This window comes from Doryrhamphus excisus, linkage group LG4 (genome assembly GCF_037039965.1).
Source record: "Doryrhamphus excisus strain RoL-2023G ecotype Guam linkage group LG4, RoL_Dexc_Guam_v1.1, whole genome shotgun sequence".
Lineage (NCBI taxonomy): Eukaryota > Metazoa > Chordata > Actinopteri > Syngnathiformes > Syngnathidae > Doryrhamphus > Doryrhamphus excisus.
The window spans coordinates 20016130-20037478 of NC_136360.1; the positions used below are offsets into that span (position 1 = coordinate 20016130).

The 21349-nt window shown below is 41.1% G+C and overlaps 2 protein-coding genes across 2 annotated transcripts; one reads left to right on the plus strand and one right to left on the minus strand.

The window, feature by feature from the left end:
• The first annotated feature begins 60 nt into the window (after positions 1-60).
• Positions 61-8110, plus strand: LOC131130179 (centrosomal protein of 135 kDa-like). The gene is made up of 9 exons (XM_078790349.1): positions 61-84; positions 1374-1508; positions 1577-1731; positions 3979-4090; positions 4156-4435; positions 4504-4569; positions 6625-6745; positions 7279-7430; positions 7619-8110. The coding sequence occupies exons 1-9, from the start codon at positions 68-70 to the stop codon at positions 7700-7702; spliced, it is 1122 nt and encodes a 373-aa protein (XP_078646475.1). The 5' UTR covers positions 61-67; the 3' UTR covers positions 7703-8110.
• A 4208-nt stretch (positions 8111-12318) lies between these two features.
• LOC131130176 (cytochrome P450 2J2-like) lies at positions 12319-20874 on the minus strand. Its single transcript, XM_058074427.2, has 9 exons — positions 20473-20874; positions 18801-18966; positions 16773-16925; positions 16540-16700; positions 16250-16423; positions 16045-16186; positions 13764-13951; positions 12625-12766; positions 12319-12555 (listed from the first exon to the last, which is right to left on the minus strand). Exons 1-9 carry the CDS (start codon positions 20662-20664, stop codon positions 12380-12382), a joined length of 1494 nt encoding a protein of 497 aa, XP_057930410.2. The 5' UTR covers positions 20665-20874; the 3' UTR covers positions 12319-12379.
• Between the last annotated feature and the right edge of the window lie 475 nt (positions 20875-21349).

Consider the following 21349-nt stretch of genomic DNA (forward strand, 5'->3'; position numbering starts at 1 on the left):
CGGAGACCGGTTCTGCTCATGTACACAATGTTGAATCCTCAGTGGGTTGTGAGAGGCCAGGGGTCAGATGAGTGTTTACATTTGGTAAGTATGCAGACCTGCAAGGGATACTTTTTGCATGACAATGGGATTACTTTTGTGCTTATCAACATTTCCTGTAAAATAGCTAAGCTGTATATCAAAATGATATATAACCAGTCTGTTGCAATGACTCTTGTTGTGAAGTTAACAACATACTTCCGGTAGTAGCTTGCCTCTAGTAGCGAAAATCGGTTGGAGATGCAGCGTTTCATTTTCATCCTCAGCATCCCTGCATCCCTTATTGTACTTACTTGTAGAGGTAGAAAGTGATATTGTAACTATAAGAACTAGAGATACTTGGAACGAACCTCTTTGAGTACTGCTTGTCCTTTAACTACCATTGTGATGTCAGAAACTCGACGAATGTGCTGCTCTTAATTTGAAGCTTCAGTGCAAACATCCACTACTAGCTGACGTCGACGCAGCAGCATTTAATCGGTTTGGACTTTGTACCTCCTTAAATGTCATCGTATCTATTTAAATCATCACCATTATTGCCACCATTGAGGTTTAGTCGCTGATAATAGTTACTAATGAATAACGTTAGTGTAACAACTTAACAGCACGACTTCCTGTTGTGATTAAAGTGTTTCCTTTGTCTTTTTTTTTTTTTTTACCCATCAACATTATTTCCCCACATGTTCTCTGTGGGGCACCTTTGGCCGATGGAAACGCAAAAACAAATCTTTTCCGACCACTTTCGGTTCCGGTTATGTTTATGACGCTTCAATAATAAAAGTACACTACTCCTCGCGCCAACGTCACGTTAGCCAATCCCGCTGTCACTTTCATCGCTCCACGAGGTCATCTAAAGTGAAACGTTGCCGTTTAAAACGTTAACAATGTTTTAAAGGTTAAACTAGGAACGTCACGCGGGCTCAATTGAACACTTAAGGACTGTTTTGATGTCTGCTAACGGTAGCAACTTCCCATAAAGGTAGGCTAAAATTAGTAACACTTCTCAATTAGGCCTTGGGCACAAGCTAGGTACTGGTGAATTAACAGGAACATAACATTCACAAGGTAATTAGTCTGTACTGTGTGAGTACTGTACTTAGGGTTAGGGCTTTTGTTATTGGAACCGGTTTGGGTGACACTCTTATTTTGTTAGCACAATAAAACGGAAGTGCTCTTGTATTGAAGGGCGGAAGTGTGTTGTGTGTCGACAACGAGTGATGATGGCTTCAAAGCTTGTGCTGAATGTCCTCTGAGCCCTAAATTATCCTAAAATACCTTCAATAAATGAGACGTGTGACATGTTGGCTGATTTGAATAAAGAGGTTTACTCCTAGGATCCCGAAGTCCTCTTCAGGCATGGACAACAGTCCGGACTTGACCATGAAGCACCTGAGGAGGCGTCTGAACCAGCTGGGCTACACGCAGCACCTCGGAGTTGACTCTGTGCCACTTGTTGCTAAAGTGTTCAGGTAAAGTCATTCCTGGTAAACAACCCGCAGGGACCCTAATGATGTATCACTGCTGATCTCTGTGGCAGCGATCTGGTGCACACCACTGTTAGCCTGCGCAACGCTAAGCTGTCTGCGGGCAGGACGGACAGAGACCTTGGTGATGGCCAACTGGAGACGTCCGTCAGGACTCCTAATCCTCGTGTGTCCAAGGCGTTGGACCGTGGAGACCACATCAGCCCAGGTAAGCCGATATAGTACAAAAACAACAGAACTTTAAGTTTGACACAAATTTAGCCCTATGTATTCAAACAAAATGTTTAAACATAGATGCCACAACAAACAATTGTTTTATAGGAAAAATAACCCTTTTAAAACACATTTAAAAAAATAAAAATAACACAATTAACAATTTACAATTATTACATTTTCAACTGAACTGTGTGTGCAACGCTAACCTCCTTTGCAAAACGGTGAGATGCCTTTTCACTTCCATATTTGAAGGGACAGTTCTTATAAAATGTACTTTTGCCACCTAGTGGCCGTTTTTTCATCTTAAAACCGCATTAAACATGCTCTCTTCTATTGTAGAGTTGCATCATGACCTCTTTGTACCTCTCACGCAAATAAACTGTAATCTTTTGGGAGCGAGCGGGCAGGTTGAAGACATTTAACTAAGTCTTTGGTAGCGGATGAGTTAAACTACCCTATATTGATTTTAAAATCTATTCTATATATATTATATATAACTTTATATTGAAAAAAACTTTTGCACTTCTGCATGCATTGCTACATTGCTTGTGATTAAGGAAGATGTAGTCGCGGATGCAGTGCCATTAGCATTAATAATGTTAGATATTTTCTATGACACACTTATGTCGTTTACACAATAAGACAAGATGTGAAAATCCAAACCTAGATGGCTGTATGTGAGAAAGTGATTCCTTCCCTGTTACAACAAAACTTGACAGAGATTAATTTAGACCTATCAGTCTGAAAACATTTTAAAGCCATTTCTAAAGCTTTGGGACTCCAGCCAACTACAATGAGAGCCATTATCCACAAATGACGAAAAACATAAAAGAGTGGTGATCCTTCCCAGGAGTGGCTGGCCAACCAAAATGGCCCCAAGAGTGCGGCGACGACTCATCTGAGAGGTCCCAAAAGACCCCACAGCAACATCTAAAGAACTGCAGGCCTCAGTTAATGTCAGTGTTCATGACTCCACCATGAGAAAGACACTGGGCAAAAAAGGCCTGCATGGCAGAGTTCCAAGACCAAAACCACTGCTGAACAATAGGAGCATTAAGGCTTGGGGGTCATCAAGATGTTTCTCTGTGGTCTGACCAGACAAAAGTTGAACTTTTTCCAAGGTGTGTGTCCCATTATATCTGGCGTAGATCCATAATCACAACATACAAACATACATTTTAAAGTCACCAGTTAACCAAACATGCATGTTTTTGGAATTGGGAGGAAACCAGAGTACCCAGAGAAAACACACGCATGCACAGGGAGAACATGCAGAGATTCCCAATGGCTATCTGTGAATCATGGAAGCATGAATTATGTCTACCAAAACATCCTGAAGGAGAATGTCCGGCCATCTGTTGGTGACCTCAAGCTGAAACCAACTCGGGTTCTGCAGCAGGACAATGATCCAAAACCCACCAGCAAGTCCACCTCTGAATGACTGAAGAAAAAACAAATGAAGACTTTGGAGTGGCCTAGTCCAAGTCCTGACCTGAATCCAATGAGATGCTGTAGCATGACCTTAAAAAGGCTTCATGCTGGAAAAGCCTCCTATGTGGCTGAATGACAACAATTCTGCAAAGATGATGGGCCAAACTTCCTCCACAGGAAGAGACTCATTGCAAGTTATCACAAACGCTTGATTGCAATTGTTGCTGCTAAGGGGGGCCCAAACACTCATTAGCTTTAGTGGGCAATCACTTTTTCACACAGGGACATGGAGCTTTTGATTTTTTTCTCCCTTAATAATAAATGTTTCATTTAAAAATTGCATTTTGTGTTGAGTTGTGTTCTCACTGACTAATATTTACATTTGTTTGATGGTTTGAAGGTGTGACAAACATGGGAAAAAAATCAGGAGGGGGACAAACACTTTTGTACATTTAAAAATAGAAATAAATAGCACAGCACGTGACATCGCCGTAGCACTGTCGTAAAAATGTTCTAATGGAGGGAGTGATGTAGGTCTCGCGCATCCACAGAACTGATGTTTCCGCCTCCAGCGTAGCCAGGAATTCGAATCAGAACGTCAAAATAAATAGAAGACCAAAACCAAACAAGATGTCTTGTGTAGTGGGGTGGGTTGTGGTGGGGTGTATTAGTAAGCTGCTAACAATGTTAGTGATCCAAATATATTAACCAGTGCTAATTATCTGCTCTACATTGCTGTGTGTTATGTTACTGTGGAAAGGTGATCAGGTGTTCCTAAAGAAGTGATCTCGTGGTGAACTTTCCTCAGGTGTTGCTGTGAGACATGAGAGCACTCAGACTGATGAAGACTTTCCTCCTCCTCCTCGTCCTACATCAAGGCAGCTGGATGACGGGGAGCAAGCTGGCGAGGCGGACAGGAGGTGTGTTGCCAAGTATTAGCGCCTGTGTGGATGCGGGTACGCTTGAAGGTTCTTTTGCCATGCAGGGTCTTCCAGACGCAGCAGGAAGTCAGCGACGACATGTCAACACGGCGAGTCACTCAACTGGAGGCGCACACGGTTGCCATGGAGATGCAGATGAAGGAGCTGCAGGAGAGCAAGCGGGATCAGGAGGTGAAGGTGCTGCGGGACAAAATGGCCGCTCTGATGTCACAGATGCAGAAAGCGCTTCGAAAGCTGTCACGCAAGGACGCCATCGTGTGCCGGCTGCGGCGGGTCAACCGGCACGTGAGGGACATGGCATGGAGGAAGCTGTCTGCTTCCAAAGTAAGACAAACCACTTTCATGTTCGAGTACTTCATTTACCACCTGACTGACCTTTGCTCTTTCAACAGGACGTTGTTCTGCGGCAACAGGAAGTCATCAAAGACTTGGAGGATAACCTCACTATAATAAAAGATGTAAGGACTTGTTTTTCTATCTGTTATTTATTTTTTCATGTACTCGTAGTAGTACAGTAGTACATGCTTTAAGTGTGCTCCCACTACATGCTTAGGATGTGTTCACACTAAGGAACGACCGATACCTCGGCCGGTCGATATATCGGGTTGATATTTGCGTTCTTTACTTGAATCTGTATCAGCTGATACGTGCGTGGTTTCGCCGATGTATTTTTCCGCTGCATGGTTTACAGACAGGCATCCGCCGGGCAGCTTTGTGTTGCCAGAGGACCCTGCAACACACGTCGCCACTAGTGAATCATAACATATGTATTCCTTTTAAAGTTGATAATGCTGCTTAAATGTGTGTTTAAGAAAGCTGAATCCTACTATGTTCAGTGTTTACATTTCAATAAATGTTTGTTTAAACTTGACACCTGTAATATTTATCATTGTCATTTTTGTCATGTAAATTGAGGGAGCAAAAGCATTATCGGCCACAAATATCGTCCCAAGCAAAATCGGCCATCAGCTAAGGGTGATGGGAAAAAATCGGTATCGGCGTCAGCCTGAAAAAAACCATATCGGTCGATCCCTAGTTCACACTACACATTGTGTACTGACACTTGGCCCTTTGTTAAACGTGTACTCACACTACATGCTTAGGGTGTATTAACGCTGTAACGCATCAGCTCTACTGATGCTAGGCTGTTTTTTAAAAGTATACTCAAGCTACATGCTGATGATGTATTCACACTGTGCTAAATGTGTATTTGTGCTACAGGTGTATTCCCAAGGCACGCTAAACGTGTACTCATGCTAAATGCTTAGGTGTATATTCATACTACAGTAAAGTCTCGTTATATCGATATACCCGGACTGTCGATATATCCAATCCTGCGCCGAACTGCATTAAAAGTGGGCAATAATGCACTCGACATTGTTCTATAGTATAGAACAATGTCGAGCAGCTTAAATCAATCTTTGCTTAAGGATTTCAATACCAAAAAAAAACACGGCGAACGGCTGCTTCCAGTCAACTTTATTTTTCACACTTCCACCACCAGAGCACAGCACACACACCGATTCCCGCACTTCCTGGTTCACAGGTCATGCTCAACCCGCCCCACATAGCTGGCCAAACACATGCCTGCAACAGAAGAACCAACTGTGTTCGTGGTTTCTCTCGTGTGTATAGAATCTATACACACGAGAGAAACCACAAACGCCAGCATGTACATATGAAAAACAGTGATTATTGCAAGCGATAAAAAGATATCTGAATGCAACACAATTAAATACATGTATTTGTACGCTTGTGTCTTCGTTGGAATAGGTGTGTATGCTGTCAGTTGGTTCTTCTGTTGCAGGCATGTGTTTGGCCAGCTATGTGGGGCTGGTTGAGCATGACCTGTGAACCAGGAAGTGCGGGAATAGGTGTGTGTGCTGCGCTCTGGTGGTGGAAGTGTGAAAAATAAAGTTGACTGGAAGCAGCCGTTCGCCGTGTTCTTTTTTGGTATTGAAATCCTTAAGCAAAGATTGATTTAAGCTGCTTTTGTATCGATATAAGCAGACCAAATTGGCTGGCGGGAGATGAAAAGGGCATCGTAGTAACCGGATTATCATAATAACCGGGTATCGTACGAACGGAACTAATTATATCATAAAAGACTAGAAATTTGCCGGGAAATGAAAATAGTATCGTAATAAGCAGTAATTCGTTATAACCGATATCGATATCGATATAACGAGACTTTACTGTATGTGCGAAACGTGTACTCATGTCACATGTTTATGGTGTATTCACACTACATACTAAATGTGTACTCACACTGCATGTTTATGGTATATTCACACTCCATGCTAAACGTGTACTGATGCTTGGCCCTTTGTTAAAAGTATACTCTGCTACACACTGTGTGCTAAAGGTGTAATCATGCTACATGTTTTGTTTAATGCTACACGCAGAGGGTATGCCCTGCTTGCTAAACGTGTGGTCATGCTACATGCATAGGGTGTATTCACACTATGTGCTATCTTTAGCGTGAGTATACATCACCGGCTGTTTATCATCAGGGGGTGTCTGAGAAGGAGGGTCCTCTCAGGGAGCAGCTGGAGGAGGTGAGAGGACAGAACGACAGACTTGAGGAATTGGTGAAGTTGCTGGAGGACAAAGTGGCCAAGATGATGGTGACAGGTAAAGCTCACCTTTTGCTAACATCTTCAAGTTGTACCACTTTCAAGGTGCCACTGTTGTCTCTAAGCTTCTGCCACATTGCAATAACCTCCATTCCGGGTTCTATGGTTGTCAGCACTCTTTTTGCCATCACTGTTGTGCTAGGCATAAACATGCAAAAAGTCAATAACAAAGCAGAACACCAGGTCTTGATTAAGGTACCTTTTAGTTATGTAGTGTCAGTAATATGCGTTCATGAACATCAAAGGTGATAAACATCTATCATGTCCCTCCCCTTTTCTGTCTCCACTTTGGAGAGAAGACAAGCTTTTCAACTCACAACAGCAGGCTTCACTACACTTCACATTTTCAAGTGCTGCCAGCTAGGTCATTAAGATCATTAAGTTGCTGGGTGTACCCCAAGACAGCTGGGGTAGGCTCCAGCATGCCCATGACCCGAGTGAGGATTAGCGCTACAGAAAATGGATGGATGGATTGTTCAGACAGAGATTTGAGAGGTCCCACTCTGATCAATAAAAGTTGTGGTTGTTCAGACAGAGACTTGATTCTGGAGTTGGAGGCCATGCGTGCCAAACATGGCATCTGCGGAAGAGCGAACGGCGTGATAAAGCGTCAGGAAGAGGTAGAATGTTCCAGAACAGTCAAAGAGAGGAGTCGCACCTCCAGTCCCATTCAGGGCAGGAAGGTAAAGTTTGTCCTAGCGGCCACTTTCCATACAGAGTAGCTGATGGATGTCAATATCTAATTATGAACGTGCAAATGACAGCATCAATAATCATGTTGAATGATCATTAGCATATTTGTAGCATTGTTTGTACTTCACGGATGCAGGAACATGACCATACAGTCTTAACTTTGCTGTGTTCTCAGCAGCATCGTCTCGTGGTGAATGACACACAGCACGTGTTACATTATGGGATGGCGGCGAAGGAAGCTTCACCACATTTGCAAAGTTGATTCAAATACAAAGAAAAAGGAAAGCATGTCTAAATTGTCATCAGGAAATAATACCATAAAAACCTGTTAAAAGTACTTACTTACTAGTGACTTCCTAGTCACTTACTACTATAACAGGAGTCGCAACCAAAGCAAACATTAGTTTGACAGCTTAAAGCTGTGTGCACACCCGACACAATTAATAGGATTTTGCCCCGCCCATACTGTTACCCCGCCCTGTTTTGCTTTAGATTAGCAATGAAGCTAAAGGCTTATGACGCTGGGTACAAATAAATGCAGGAAATGATTTGGAATAAAAACGGAAAATCCACGTCAAGATAAAGCATCTCATCAAACATGTTGTTAAAGTTACCACGCTGCTCCCAGATGGAACTGAGTACGATGCTATCTTGCTAATTGGGTCAAATTATTAAGTTTCATTCATGTTCATATTAAAGGTTAAATAACTGTTAATACTGTACATTTCAATCTGAAAAAATTATATAATGTATAATTAAATAATGAAATTATTTCTCTACCAACTGTATGTGGTTTCTTATGTTTTTCTTATTTGCTGTTTTATTATTATTATACTTATTTATTACTGATTGATTGATTTATTGTCTTTATTCTTAATTTGTTTATTTATTTTTTAATCTTGTTTTGTGTATAGAAAAATAAAAATTAAGATATTTAAAAGCAGTGGAATGTTTTATCAGATATTTTGGTGTTTTTTTGAAAACCTGATGCGACCGAGGCTTCACCCAGAACCTAGCTCCGGTGGCCCCCAGGTAAATTGAATTTGAGACCCCTGCTTTAGCGGGTATAATTACCTTTAGCAGGTATAATTGCCTGTTGCAGAAATTGTGAACTGCAGCGGGTATTACCTGTTGTTATTACCATAGCAATGAAGGAGATGTCTTTCCATCCATGAGGTTGTGATGGAGGTTCATGAGCAGGTCAGTGAGTCTTCAGATAACTTTTGAATTGTAACAGAAATTGTTAGAAAAAATAATAATAATAAAACTGACTTTACTTGGTGGACACTTTATGCTATCTTGCGGACAAGGTTGGTACTGCACGGACCCGAGATGGCTCGAACACGCTCCAAACTTTCCTCCAAGCCATACTGTATTTACTCGGAGGAACATACTCCTGCAGCTCGTCTCACCAGAGACACCTTGCGGTCACAGGTGATATTGCACCAAAAATGTTCTAATGGTCCTCAAACGTTCCTACGTGAGCTCTCCCTGCAGGACGGTTTTATCAGGTGCCGCTTTGGACCTCTTCAATTTAAAGTACAGGTCTAGTGTATATATGGGCTATTCATACTGTATTGGTGTCGTGAATATACATTCATATTATTGTTTTTAGTGATTAAAAATATATAACACAATTTGTGATTTCTTTTTACCACACAGATTAAAATGGAAGGGAACTAATGGGTGTGAAGGTGATTATTCATTATATTATTTTAGTTTATTATACTAATCTCATAGTTTGGCTTGTTACACCCACATGTCCGGATATAGACCACACATCAGACTGATTACTTTATTAGAACCCGTTTACTGGTTTAGTTACACACAGACATGGAACAACGAGTGTCTGTGCAAAGCAGACACGCACCCCCATGAGTTACGGGATGGGGGGAGATATCGCTTGCAGTTTGTTTACAGGTCAGGAGGTCACCAGCGGCATCCACCTACAGGAGGATTTGGGGGCCCTGCTGCATCTGGACAACAACTGCTGCTGACCAGGGCGGTGGCAACTTCTTATTGGCCAGCCGATGCGTAAAAACAGCCGGGCAGGGAGAGAAGGGGCTTTTTGCAGCTGCGCTGTTCTAAGACACGCTTAAATGTAGGCCAACAGGGACGTCTGTATTAGGATTGTGATGTCAGGAATACATTTTGGGAATATTCTATTTTGGTTTGTGTATTGATCTCTCCCACCCTCCACTCGACACCCACCAGGAAGTCGCCTCGAAGTCCAGGGAGGCTGTGAGTTTCCTTCAGGTGGTATCTTCAAAATCACCTTGACCTTCACCCTAGCACAGCATGCATCTTCAGGTGGAAGACGTGTGTATTACGACTAACTCGTGTAGTAAACGACTGATGAAGTTGGAGTTAAAGACTCCACTGATGAGCGTCCGTTACTGACATCGTCAAATGGAATGATAATAAATCTATTAATGGAACGATAAAACGAGGTTTATCATTTTGCCGACTTCATCTCGTCGTACCACACAGGTTGGTTGACAAGAGGGTTCACTCTGCATGTGTCTGTACTAACGGTGTGGAAAATAATCGATATTGATCGATACATCGATGCGCAATGCAAGTACATTGTCTCATTCATTGGGTAGGGATGGAATTGTCGGGTAAAATCCGACGCAAGCGCCATTTTATTAATGTTCAACTTCACCCCATATGCTGTTCCCCAGGTGCCATGAATGCACCATCATCAACCAGAACAGCAGAGCAGTTGGCTTCTTCCTGAATTGTGAAACAATTTTAAAAGGGTAGAAGTTGTTTTACACTTTTTGCTCCTCACTACTGGATTAGCCTAGCTGCTAGCTCATTCATATTAACAGTATGTTTTAGACAGGAATATAAACAAACATTGATTCCACTATTGAAAACTTGCTGCATATTGTATTTTTTACAGCAGTAATTAATGTTTAATTGTTTTACTCCACCACTGAACCACTGCTATTGTAATTAACTATAGCTATTAATTATTGTGAACGTGTGAGGAAAGTTGTTGCTGTTTTAAGATGGCAAAAAGAATGATGAAGAAGTGGTGCATAGTAAAAAAAAAGACAAACAGCACTTTAGTTGAATTTACTGCCAAGTGCCTAGAAGGAATAAAGCCAAATCCTTTTTGTAGGACCATCCTGAGTTCCATTTTTTCCCTTTGCTTATTTGCATCATGTTGAATTGCAACATATCGCAAGAAATTGCACCATATCATATCGGATTGCATTGATTTGAACTAAATTATTATCGTATCGCATCGTGAAGAGGGTGAATCATATTGCATCGTATGGCCAGAAAATTCCATGTATGGTTAAAGTATGGTATCGCTGGCGGTGCATGGAGATGTATATCGAATCTTCCACAGTGCTGAGATTCCCACCCCTAGTCTGTATGCATTGGTTCTATCGTGGAATGAACGGACAGAGTGAACCGTCCTGTCAGCCATTCAGCCTCTTTGTCCCAGTACATGGAGGCCGGGCTACGGATCAGCTAGCATCAAATGCTAATATGAATGACTGTTCTGAGTTTCAGCTCCAGTGTGGATGTGCAGCAGAGCCTTGGTCCCACGCTGGGAGTGCATCGTGGAAGTGTTTGATCGGCAAAGTAATGATATAAAACGAATGGTGGTCGCTCACAGACCATGTTGCTGGCTACATTGCAAAAGTAATGCGAGAAAAGTGCAATATTAGACTGTTGGATTGGGACACTAATGAGGTCTAGATCGGCCAGTAGAGCTGCTGTGTCAGCCCCAGAGTAACTACAGTGCATCCGGAAAGTATTTTTCTACATTTTGTCATGTTACAGCCTCATTCCAAACTGTATTAAATGAATCTCTTACCTAAAAATTCTACACAAAATACTCCATTATGACAATGTGAAAAAAGGTTTTTTTGACATGTTTTGAATTTATTAAAAATAGAAAACAAAAAAAATCACATTTACATAAGTATTCACAGCCTTTGCTTAATACTTTGTTGATCCACCTTTGGCAGCAATTACAGCCTCAAGTCTTTTTGAATATGATCCCACAAGTTTAGCACACCTATCTTTAGGCAGTTTTGCCCATTCTTCTTTGCAATAAGTCTCAAGCTCCATCAGGTTGGATGGGAGACGTCTGTGCACAGCCATTTTCAGATCTCTCCAGAGATGTTCCATCGGATTCAAGTCTGGACTCTGGCTGGGCCACTCCAGGACATTCACGGAGTGGTTCTGAAGCCAATCTTTTGAGATCTTGGCTGTGTGCTAATGTCTACTGTCTATATGGTCAAGGTACATGACCAGTCTACTGAGGTCAAGAGCGCTCTGGAGCAGGTTTTCATCCAGGATATCTCTATATATTGCTGCATTCATTTTTCCTTCTATCCTGACTAGTCTGCCAGTTCCTGCTGCTGAAAAACATCCCCACAGCATGATGCTGCCACCACCATGCTTCACTGTAGGGATGGTATTGGCCTGGTGATGAGCAGTGCCTGGTTTCCTTCAAACATGGCGCCTGGCATTCACACCAAACAGTTCAATCTTTGTCTCATCAGACCAGAGAATTTTGTTTCTCATGGTCTGAGAGTCATTCAGGTGCTTTTTGGCAAATTCCAGACGGGCTGCCATGTTCCTTTTACTAAGGAGTGGCTTTCGTCTCTTTTTCGTCTTTTTATTCATTCTATTTTTAATAAATTCAAAACATGTCAAAAAAACCTTTTTTCACATTGTCATAATGGAGTATTTTGTGTAGAATTTTGAGGTAAGAGATTAAATTAATACAATTTGGAATGAGGCTGTAACATGACAAAATGTAGAAAAAGTGAAGCGCTGTGAATACTTTCCGGATGCACTGTAAGTAGACAGATAAGTACGTATATAAGTAAGTATAAGCTTCAGAAATGAAGTTTTGCTGCTGAGATACATTGTGCTCTTAAAGTGCAGGGACCCTCAAGAAAAGCCTTCAGCGGGCTTTGGCACGGATCTTGAAAGGGTAAGGTGTGCGTGTGAGTCCAACGATGCCCTCGAAGCTCAGATCAACTCCATCCAAGGTGGAGAAGGTGAACTTGTGCAGCAAACTGACCAGAAACAAGAAAAGCTCCATCCGGGCCAGACTCTCTCCCAGGCACACACGTTTCCCTGTCACACGAGACAACAATGACCATCTTCTTCTTATTCTTCGCATCGCTTCCTCAGTGTCAGCCTTACCTGCAGAGAAAGGTAAAAATGCCTTCCTTGTCACGAAATTGCCATGGGCATCCAGGAAGTGTCCCGGGTTGAAGGTGTGGGGACTTTCCCACTGGTTCTCGTCGAAGAGCACAGAGGTTAGGATGGTGAGCACGTTGCTTCCCTGGAAAAGCAACAAGATGCTCAGCAGCTAGCATAGCAACCACATGCTGCTTTTAACGCTCAAAGCTTGGCATCAGCTGGCATAGGCTCCGGCCTCACAGCCAAACGTGTGCGCCATTGTTCCAGCGACATTGCACAAATATTTTCACTTTATTTTTAAGTTATAATTTTCCGCCAACATGATTTTCATTTGTTTTCTTTTTCTCATAATATTAAAGACTTCTGAAAAAATACAGATATTTAATGTTTCCTCTCTTGGCGAGTAAAATGACATTCTTCATAGTATTCAGAGTATATTCTTTTTGTTTTCTCTTAATATTTTGACTTTATTCTCGTAAAAATTACAGCTGTTTTTTTCCATTAAAAAAAATTCATTTCAACTTTCTTCAAACTTTTCTTCTATGTGTAACATAACTTTTCCACAACCTAATCCCCCCCCCAAAAAAAAATCTGTAACATTTGAACTTATACTTTTTAATTTTACAAATATTTTGTTAATATTCTTTCTGTAATATTGCCATGTAATTATTTCCATATCATTTTTCTTCCCCTGCGTACTTTTCCTACTATGTTTCTGTGATTGGCTGGCGACCAGTCTAGGGTGTGCCCCACCTCTTGCATAGGCTCCAGTGAGATATCCATCCATTTTCTATGCTACTTATCCTCACTAATATTATGAAAATATATTTCAACATTATGCTAACAAAGTGAAATTTTTCCTCATAACATTATTTATTCAAGTGTTTCTTGTAAAATGATGACTTCTATTTGTTATATTTTGCCTTTATTCTTGTGGAATTTGCTGATTTTTCCATTTTTGCTGTTTGTTTTTTTAGTTAACTTTAGAATGTGCTGCCGGCCGCCCTTTTGCTGTAGAAAAGACAATACAAGCCAACACAAAATGTTTGCTATTTGTTTCTGTCATCACAGACGCTGAATGTCTATCAGGGTCGTCCGCCATGTTTTTGATGGCGACATTACCAGAAACACCCATGCACCTTGGGTATGGAGTAGCCCCCCAGTTGCGTGTCTTTGGTGGCCACTCTGGGTCCGTTGAGAGGGACAACGTTGGCCATCCTCTGGATCTCATGGACGACTGCGTTGGTGTACGGCATGTTGGCTTTGTCCGCCATGGTGGGCCGGCGAGTCGGCCCGATCACTCGCTCGATCTCCGCCTGGACTTTGTCTTGGAGAAGAAAGACGTGTTGATGAGTTCAGGGCGGTGTCGTACCGTGGGACCCCACATAGTCCACATTCTCAATTTGCAGCAATGCAACTGATCAATTTTGGTCAAACAAAGATAATTATACATTTTTTTTAATTACTTTTAGGATTTTTCTTCCCAATATAGGCCACTCAGCAAAATATACATACATTATAGCAATTTGTGTATTATGTAAAACGAAGACGGAAACAACATGAAATCAAAATGAATACGGAACCACCAGCTGTGATGAGAATAACGCCGTTACTTTTTTCAGTAACGATTAATCTAACTCATTTCTTTTACTCAGAGTCAGAATAGCGCCGTAGTTGCTTTTGTAGTGGAGTAACTCAGTTACTTTTTTTGAGAAGTAACTATAACTAATTCCTTTTTTAAAGTAACGTGCCCGATACAGTATGAGCCTGGACATTGTTTTTCAGAGAGGTGTGTTATTATTACTCTCAATATACGTATAAGGCCTCCTGTAAAAGTCTAGTACAGGGTGAATACCAAATCAAATACAGTAAAGTCTCGTTATATCGATATTCTCGGGAGTCGGAAAAAATACCGATATAACCGGACTATCCATATATCCGATCCTGCGCCGAACTGCATTAAAAGTGGGCGGATCTTTGATATGGCATGTAATATTCTCCTTGAGTTCATGGATTGCGTATCTAGCATGCTTTTGTACTACAATAAATTTTGTACTACAGTAAATAAAAATAAACTTACGCTGTAGTGATTACCGGTTACCGGGACATAATTCACCCCGGAACTACCGATAGGGAAGGTGTTGCCACCCGGAGGGGTAGGCGCGAGGGACGGGTGTTTTCCGCTGTGTGTGCTGCACTCTGGTGGTGGAAGTGTGAAAAATAAAGTTGACTGGAAGCAGCCGTTGGCCGTGTTCTTTTTTGGTATTGAAATCCTTAAGCAAAGATTGATTTAAGCTGCTTTTGTATCGATATAAGCAGACCAAATTGGCTGGCGGGAGATGAAAAGGGCATCGTAGTAACCGGATTATCATAATAACCGGGTATCGTACTAACGGAACTAATTATATCATAAAAGACTAGAAATTTGCCGGGAAATGAAAATAGTATCGTAATAAGTAGTAATTCGTTTTAACCGATATCGATATAACGAGACTTTACTGTATAGGTATATCCTATATATAGCTTAGGTACAGTGTATACAGTATAAAATACAATATAAAACCCTAACATAATCGGCAACAACGTTATGCATTTGAAATGTTTGATAGACCACGGGTTCCCAACCACGAGGCCGCAGCCTGGTAACAGTCTGTGGGCAGGATTGGAGCAGGCCTCCACCCAGTGTTTGGGGACCCATGACTTCGAGAGGTGTTTTTATAAGCCGAGAGAGTAATTGTATCGCTTAGGTTTTTTTCCCCTCATATAATTTCCAATGTTTGACATAAATAATATCTTTTTTTACTGAGACTAGACTAAAAGAATTTTGAGTTTTTGTTGTCACATGAAGAAATGACTAAACTGTGACTAAAACAAGGAGCTATTACTATGACTATTGACTATTACTAATAGTTATTACTATGACTATTACGATGTGTACTGCTGTGGGAGGGTAAAGGTGACCATAGAGGTGGCATTTCCTGTCTGGAGGGCTCTAATCATGTTTGAAAGCGTGTTGACAAGGTGGTGAACATGGCATGTTCTCCTCTGATTTCAGATCAACATTTGCAATAAAGCCACTGTTGTTTGCGTTGCCATTCGTCCCTTGAAAAACAGAGCGGTTCCATATTTAGAAAGACAAGTATGGGCCCCGTTTCTAAACTCTTTGTCCCACATTACCAGGAAAGTCCAAAATAATATGCTTTATATGAAATGGAACTAAAAAGCAGATGGAAAAATATGACATTTATGGCGGATAATTATTAGTGAATTTCTGCAAAGTAGGATTCCTTCTTTATAGCAGAAGTTGGCATTTTGATTTGGTATTGGTGGGGGGTGTCTTGGCACGTAAGGTGCATCTTAGGCATGGCCACCTCTGATGTTTGATGTTATTCTTTCACAGGTCAAAGCATGCACACCCACCCTGGACCTGAGGGTGCTTGATGAGGAAGATGAGGCCCCACTGCAGCGTCTTCGAGACGGTCTCGGTCCCGGCAACAAACAGATCCAGACAGCACAGAACCAGATTGTCTTCATGAAAACCCAGTTCACAGTTTGCTTGGTCCTGCAAGGACACACAAGGTCAATCCTCGTCTCCTCCGGTGCCTTTTTCATTGTGTCCTCTTACTTGGCTCTCCATCAGGAAGGCATCCATGTAATCTTGTGGGTTGTTGGGGTCCAAATCCAACTTGTGCGCCCTTATCTCGGAGGTGATGAACTCCTGCAAGGTTCGGAAGTGGCTGAACATTGTACTGTGAGGCCCGGGCAAGTGTTTCATCAGCGCTGGGAAAGCATCGTAGAGCTGCAAAAAACGGCAAAGCGGTGTCACGTGGCATCCTGCATCTCGACACTGTGGGTTGTATCCCAACGAGGTGGAACCCACACCACCATGTCAGAATATTTGAACTTTGTTCTCACCCGAGCCCAGACGGAACCTTCCAGATAGATCATCTCAGCAAGACAGGTGTGTAGTTTCTGCAACCTGCGGTCGCCGTAGTCGAACCTTTTCCCAAACACAATGTGACAGATGATGTTTGCCACGGCACTGTTCAAGTTGGCCACGGGGTCAAAGGGTTCACCTGCCGGTAAAAAACACTTTTTTTGTTCCAATGAGAATAATTCAGGCAATCTTTAGTTTCTTGTCCTGCTACCTCTCTCCTTCTCCATGGCTTCCTGCAGATGTCGGCTCTCCTCGCAGATGCTGCGCTCGATGGTGCCGTTAGCCAGGCCGAAGGTGCGCAGGGTGGCCATGGCGAAATGACGCTGCCTCCTCCACACCTTCCCGTTACTGCACAAAAGCCCTCCTGAAACAGAAGCAACCAGGTGGGCACTTGAAGCACCGGGTGCTGTGTGTGTGTATATGTGTGTATTAGGGGCAGGTGCGACAGTGCCCCAGCAGTTCCAGCAGATGGTACTTTTGGACAGTACCTCATATGAGTCCAGCTCCAATAAAGAGGAGCTGGACTCATCCATACGCTGATTGTAATTTAATAGGCAATGGCGTGCATGATGGTGGAACCACAGTGTTTGATGTCATTTCTTCCAAAAGGTTCCACAAAAACAAAAAAGTTGTTGTTTTTTTGTCCCGTACCAAAGTACGAGGTGATAAGGATCCAAAAGGAGTAGGAAGAAGCAAAGCTTTTTTTTTTTTTTTTTTTTTTCTCAGGAAGAAGCAAAGCTTATTAAATCCTACCCCTCCATCTGGTACTTTTACAATCACTAACTGTTACATTTGTCCACTTCCTGCTTTCCATAATACAGTTTAAGGGTTTTTTTTTAATAATGCACCTCGTACCGAAGTACTCGGTGATATGAGCATCCAATGCCATAATGGGTACCATAGTAAGTGTCAATATAGTGATATATATAGCACATCATGACTGGTTCAAGACTCATCATCCTTGTATTTAGCAAACATCAACTGCTTGTATTGTTTCTTGAATTGGCTCATCGTTGTGCATTGTTTGATTCCCTTACTCAATCCATTCCATAGTTTGATTCCACATACTGAAATGCTATGGCTTTTTAACCTTGTCCTAGCATAGAAGTGTTTCAAATGTACTTCTTCCTTGAGATCATATTTCTCCTCTCTTGTAGAGAAGTATTGGATGACATTTTTAGCTAATTGGTTATTTTTAGCCTTATGCATTATTTTAGCTGTTTGAAGATGAACTATATCAGCAAGTTGAAGTATTTGTGATTTTAGAAATAAGGAGTTAGTATGTTCTCTGTAGGCGGCATTATGAATTATCCTTACTGACCTTTTTTGCAGTACATTTAGTGAGTGAAGATTGCTTTTATAGTTATTACCTCATATTTCCACACAATAAGTAAGATATGGTAGAACCAGAGAACAATAAAGAGTGTGGAGTGATTTCTGGTTGAGAACAAATTTTGCTTTGTTCAATATTGAAATGTTTCTGGCCACCTTATGTTGTATATTTGTAATATGAGGTTTTCATCTATTATGATCCCCAGAAATGTATTTTCCTTCACCCTTTCAATGTCTACACCGTCTATTTGTATTTGCTGGTGCTGTCCTTTCTGCAAACAGCATGATTTTAGTTTTACTTAGGTTCAAGGACAATCTATTATCATCAAACCATCTTTTTAGTGTGACCATTTCTTCTCTGACCTTTCTAATGATTTCTTCTGTATTGCTTCCAGAACAAAAAGCAGTGGTAAGATCTGCAAATAATACCAGCTTTAAGTCTTTCATTGCTTTGGAGATATCATTGATGTACAAGTTGAACAGTTTTGGTCCCAGTATTGACCCCTGGGGTACTCCGCACGTAATATATGAATTTCCAGGTGTGTGTTCTCCTAGCTTTACGTATTGCTTCCTGTCAGCTAAGTAGCTTTTGACCCAGTTCAGAAGTAATCCTCTTATTCCGTACCTTTCTAATTTAGTTATTAGGATGTCATGATTGATTGTATCAAAGGCTTTTGTCAGATCCATGAATACTGTGGCTGCACACTTCCTATGATCTATAGCGTTAGTTGTTTCCTCCATAATTTTGATCGGTGGATTGGGTTGGAATAATGCATCGGCCTGATAATTCTGTTCTGTTTTGTGGTTGACCGTGGCCTAGTCGTAAAATATACACCTTTAAGAACATGGCATGTGTTTTTGTGTCTACATGTTAGCATAAAATGCATAAAATGGTTGGTGGGGTCACCTGTGTTCCCAGAGTACATCCTGGTTAACACCGGGTTGTGGGGCCGGTCGGCAAAGTTCTCAGCTTGTGTGATGAGAACTTCTTTCAGCATCTTCCAGCCGCACACAAACACCCACTTCTCCTTCCCAAGACTTAAGCGGAACACATCCCCGTAGATGTCGGCCAGCTGCGGACGCAGGAACAGAGAATAATGGCGCCCATGGCGTCTTGCATGGGATTGTGGTAAGAACAACACGCTCCTGTTGGACAAGCTGTCAACAGCACATTCCAGTCTCAGCACATTCCACGTTGGCGCTAATAGGAAGTGGATCCCAATGCAGTCCCATCATGCCATTCTGTGTATGAAGACGCTCCTTTGTTGGCATACGCCAGTCTGTGGCCCCCCCCCCCTTTTTATTGGCCTGTTATTTAATTAACAACAGCAGCAAAAATTGAAAAACGAACACTAATTTGACAAGAATGAAATCAAAATTTTAAGACAAAAAAGTTGTCATCTCATGAAAAAAAAATTTATTTTATAAGAATAACATTTTCATTTGCAAAAAGTTCACAAAGTTGGACAATGTAAAAAACAAAACAAAAAAACAAAAAATAGAAGTGATATAAAGTATAAGTGATATACATATTAAGAAAAGTTATATATTCTTACAAAGAAAAATTTGTTTTTTAATTTTTTTTTAAATAAAAACTCACAAGCTTACAAGCATAAACTCATAATAATTATAAAAAATATTTTTTGTAGCATAAAGTTAGAACATTAAAGAAAAAACACGCTATTTTTTTAAAGTTGTAATATTTTGGAAAATTAGGTTCTAATATTGTGGAACTAAATTCACATTATTATGAGAATATTATATGGTTTTATTTGACAATAATGAAGTCCAGATATTAAAAGACTCTACAAAAAAGCTTTTTTGTAGCATAGAGTTAAAACATTAAAAAAAAAGCTATTTTTAAAAGTTGTAATAGTTTGGAAAATTAAGTTCTAATATTGTGGGACTAAAGTCATAATATTATGGGAATATGGGAATATTATATGGTTTTAGACTTTTAAGCTTTTTTTCATAGCATAGCATTAAAATATTAAAGAAAAAATAAGCTATTTTTAAAAGTGGTAATAGTTTGGAAAATATGGGTTCTCATATTGTGGTCATAATATTATGGGAATATTATATGGTTATATTTGACAATAATGAAGTCAAGATATTAAAAGTTTTTTGTAGCATAGTTAAAATATTAAAGGAAAAAAAAGCTATTTTTAAAAGTTCTTATTGATGGAAAACGAGGTGAAAAGTGATAATAGGATAAATAAATGTGTGAAGATTATTTAATAATAAATAATAAAAACATTTGGAATATACTGAAAAAAAGAACCACAGCAAAATTGGGGGGAAAAGGCAAAAAGTGAAGCTTTTGTAGCTTGTCCTCACTGGGGTCCCGGGTATGCTGGGGCCTCTAATAATAGGCTTTTCCACCTGCTCTTTGTCTTGAAATATATTCATATAATATATGATATCATATCATATCAAAGTAACTAAGTTGCATCCTGCCATTTTTCACTGTGCTCCATGGCATCCAAACATCTCCACTGATGTAACGACGCTACTCCCAAAGAGGTGGACTTTGCGTGAGTGACGTCATAAAGCTGTTTCAATTAGCGGAAGCATCTTACCTGCGTCAGGTACGTGTGAGACTGTTCAATGGCAATATTGAAGACATTGCCGATGAGGGGGAGAGCCGGGGGTCCCGGCGGAAAGTGTGGCGGGTCCTTTCTGTTGAGAAAATACACCGCCAGTAGAAGAGCCAGACCCGAAAGCAGCACCCCCCACATGTTCACCCCCAAAAAGGAAGAGTACGCCAACATGGTCGAGCAGCCAACGGCTTGATTCCGGGGCTTGTGCTGACTCACCAGGCATTGTGCTTATATGGCCGGTGTCACACTGAGCACGTGCACAGCCTTCCTCTAATTGGATCCATCCTGCCAGCGCGGGACTCTCCAGACAAAGATACCGTAGAGCAGGGATGGCCATTCTCAAAATATCATTTCACAAGGAAACTAAAGAATCAGCAGCCATTTTACAACAATAAAGGAAAAATGTTGAGGAGAAAAAGTTACGAGAATAATGTAATATAAGGAAAAATAACATCATTTTTATTTATTCATTTGAAATATTAAAGTCTATTGTTTGAGTAAGTAAGTAAAGTTAAAACGTTAATCAAAGTTTTAAAAATTAGAAAACAGCACACATAATATTGGTATTGGTTTAATTTTCATTTGAACATGCATAATGGGGCTGCACAGCGGTCAAGTGGTTAGCATGCAGACCTCACAGCTAGGAGGCCAGGGTTCAATTCCACCCTCTGCCATCTTTGTGTGGAGTTTGCATGTTCTCCCCGTGCATGCGTGGGTTTTCTCCGGGTACTCCGGTTTCCTCCCACAGTCCAAAAACATGCTAGGTTAATTGGCCACTCCAAATTGTCCATAGGTATGAATGTGAGTGTGAATGGTTGTTTGTCTATATGTGCCCTGTGATTGGCTGGCGACCAGT

Coding starts and splice junctions, on each gene's coding strand:
- LOC131130179 (XM_078790349.1), top strand. Junction 1,509..1,576: donor CTTGTTGCTAAAGTGTTCAG/GTAAAGTCATTC, acceptor TCTCTGTGGCAG/CGATCTGGTGCACACCACTG. Junction 4,091..4,155: donor GCTGGCGAGGCGGACAGGAG/GTGTGTTGCCAA, acceptor TTTGCCATGCAG/GGTCTTCCAGACGCAGCAGG.
- LOC131130176 (XM_058074427.2), bottom strand. CDS start 20,664: ATGTTGGCGTACTCTTCCTTTTTGGGGGTGAACATGTGGGGGGTGCTG. Junction 16,187..16,249: donor CCTTCCTGATGGAGAGCCAA/GTAAGAGGACAC, acceptor GTGTCCTTGCAG/GACCAAGCAAACTGTGAACT. Junction 13,952..16,044: donor CAAGCACCCTCAGGTCCAGG/GTGGGTGTGCAT, acceptor TTCTTCTCCAAG/ACAAAGTCCAGGCGGAGATC.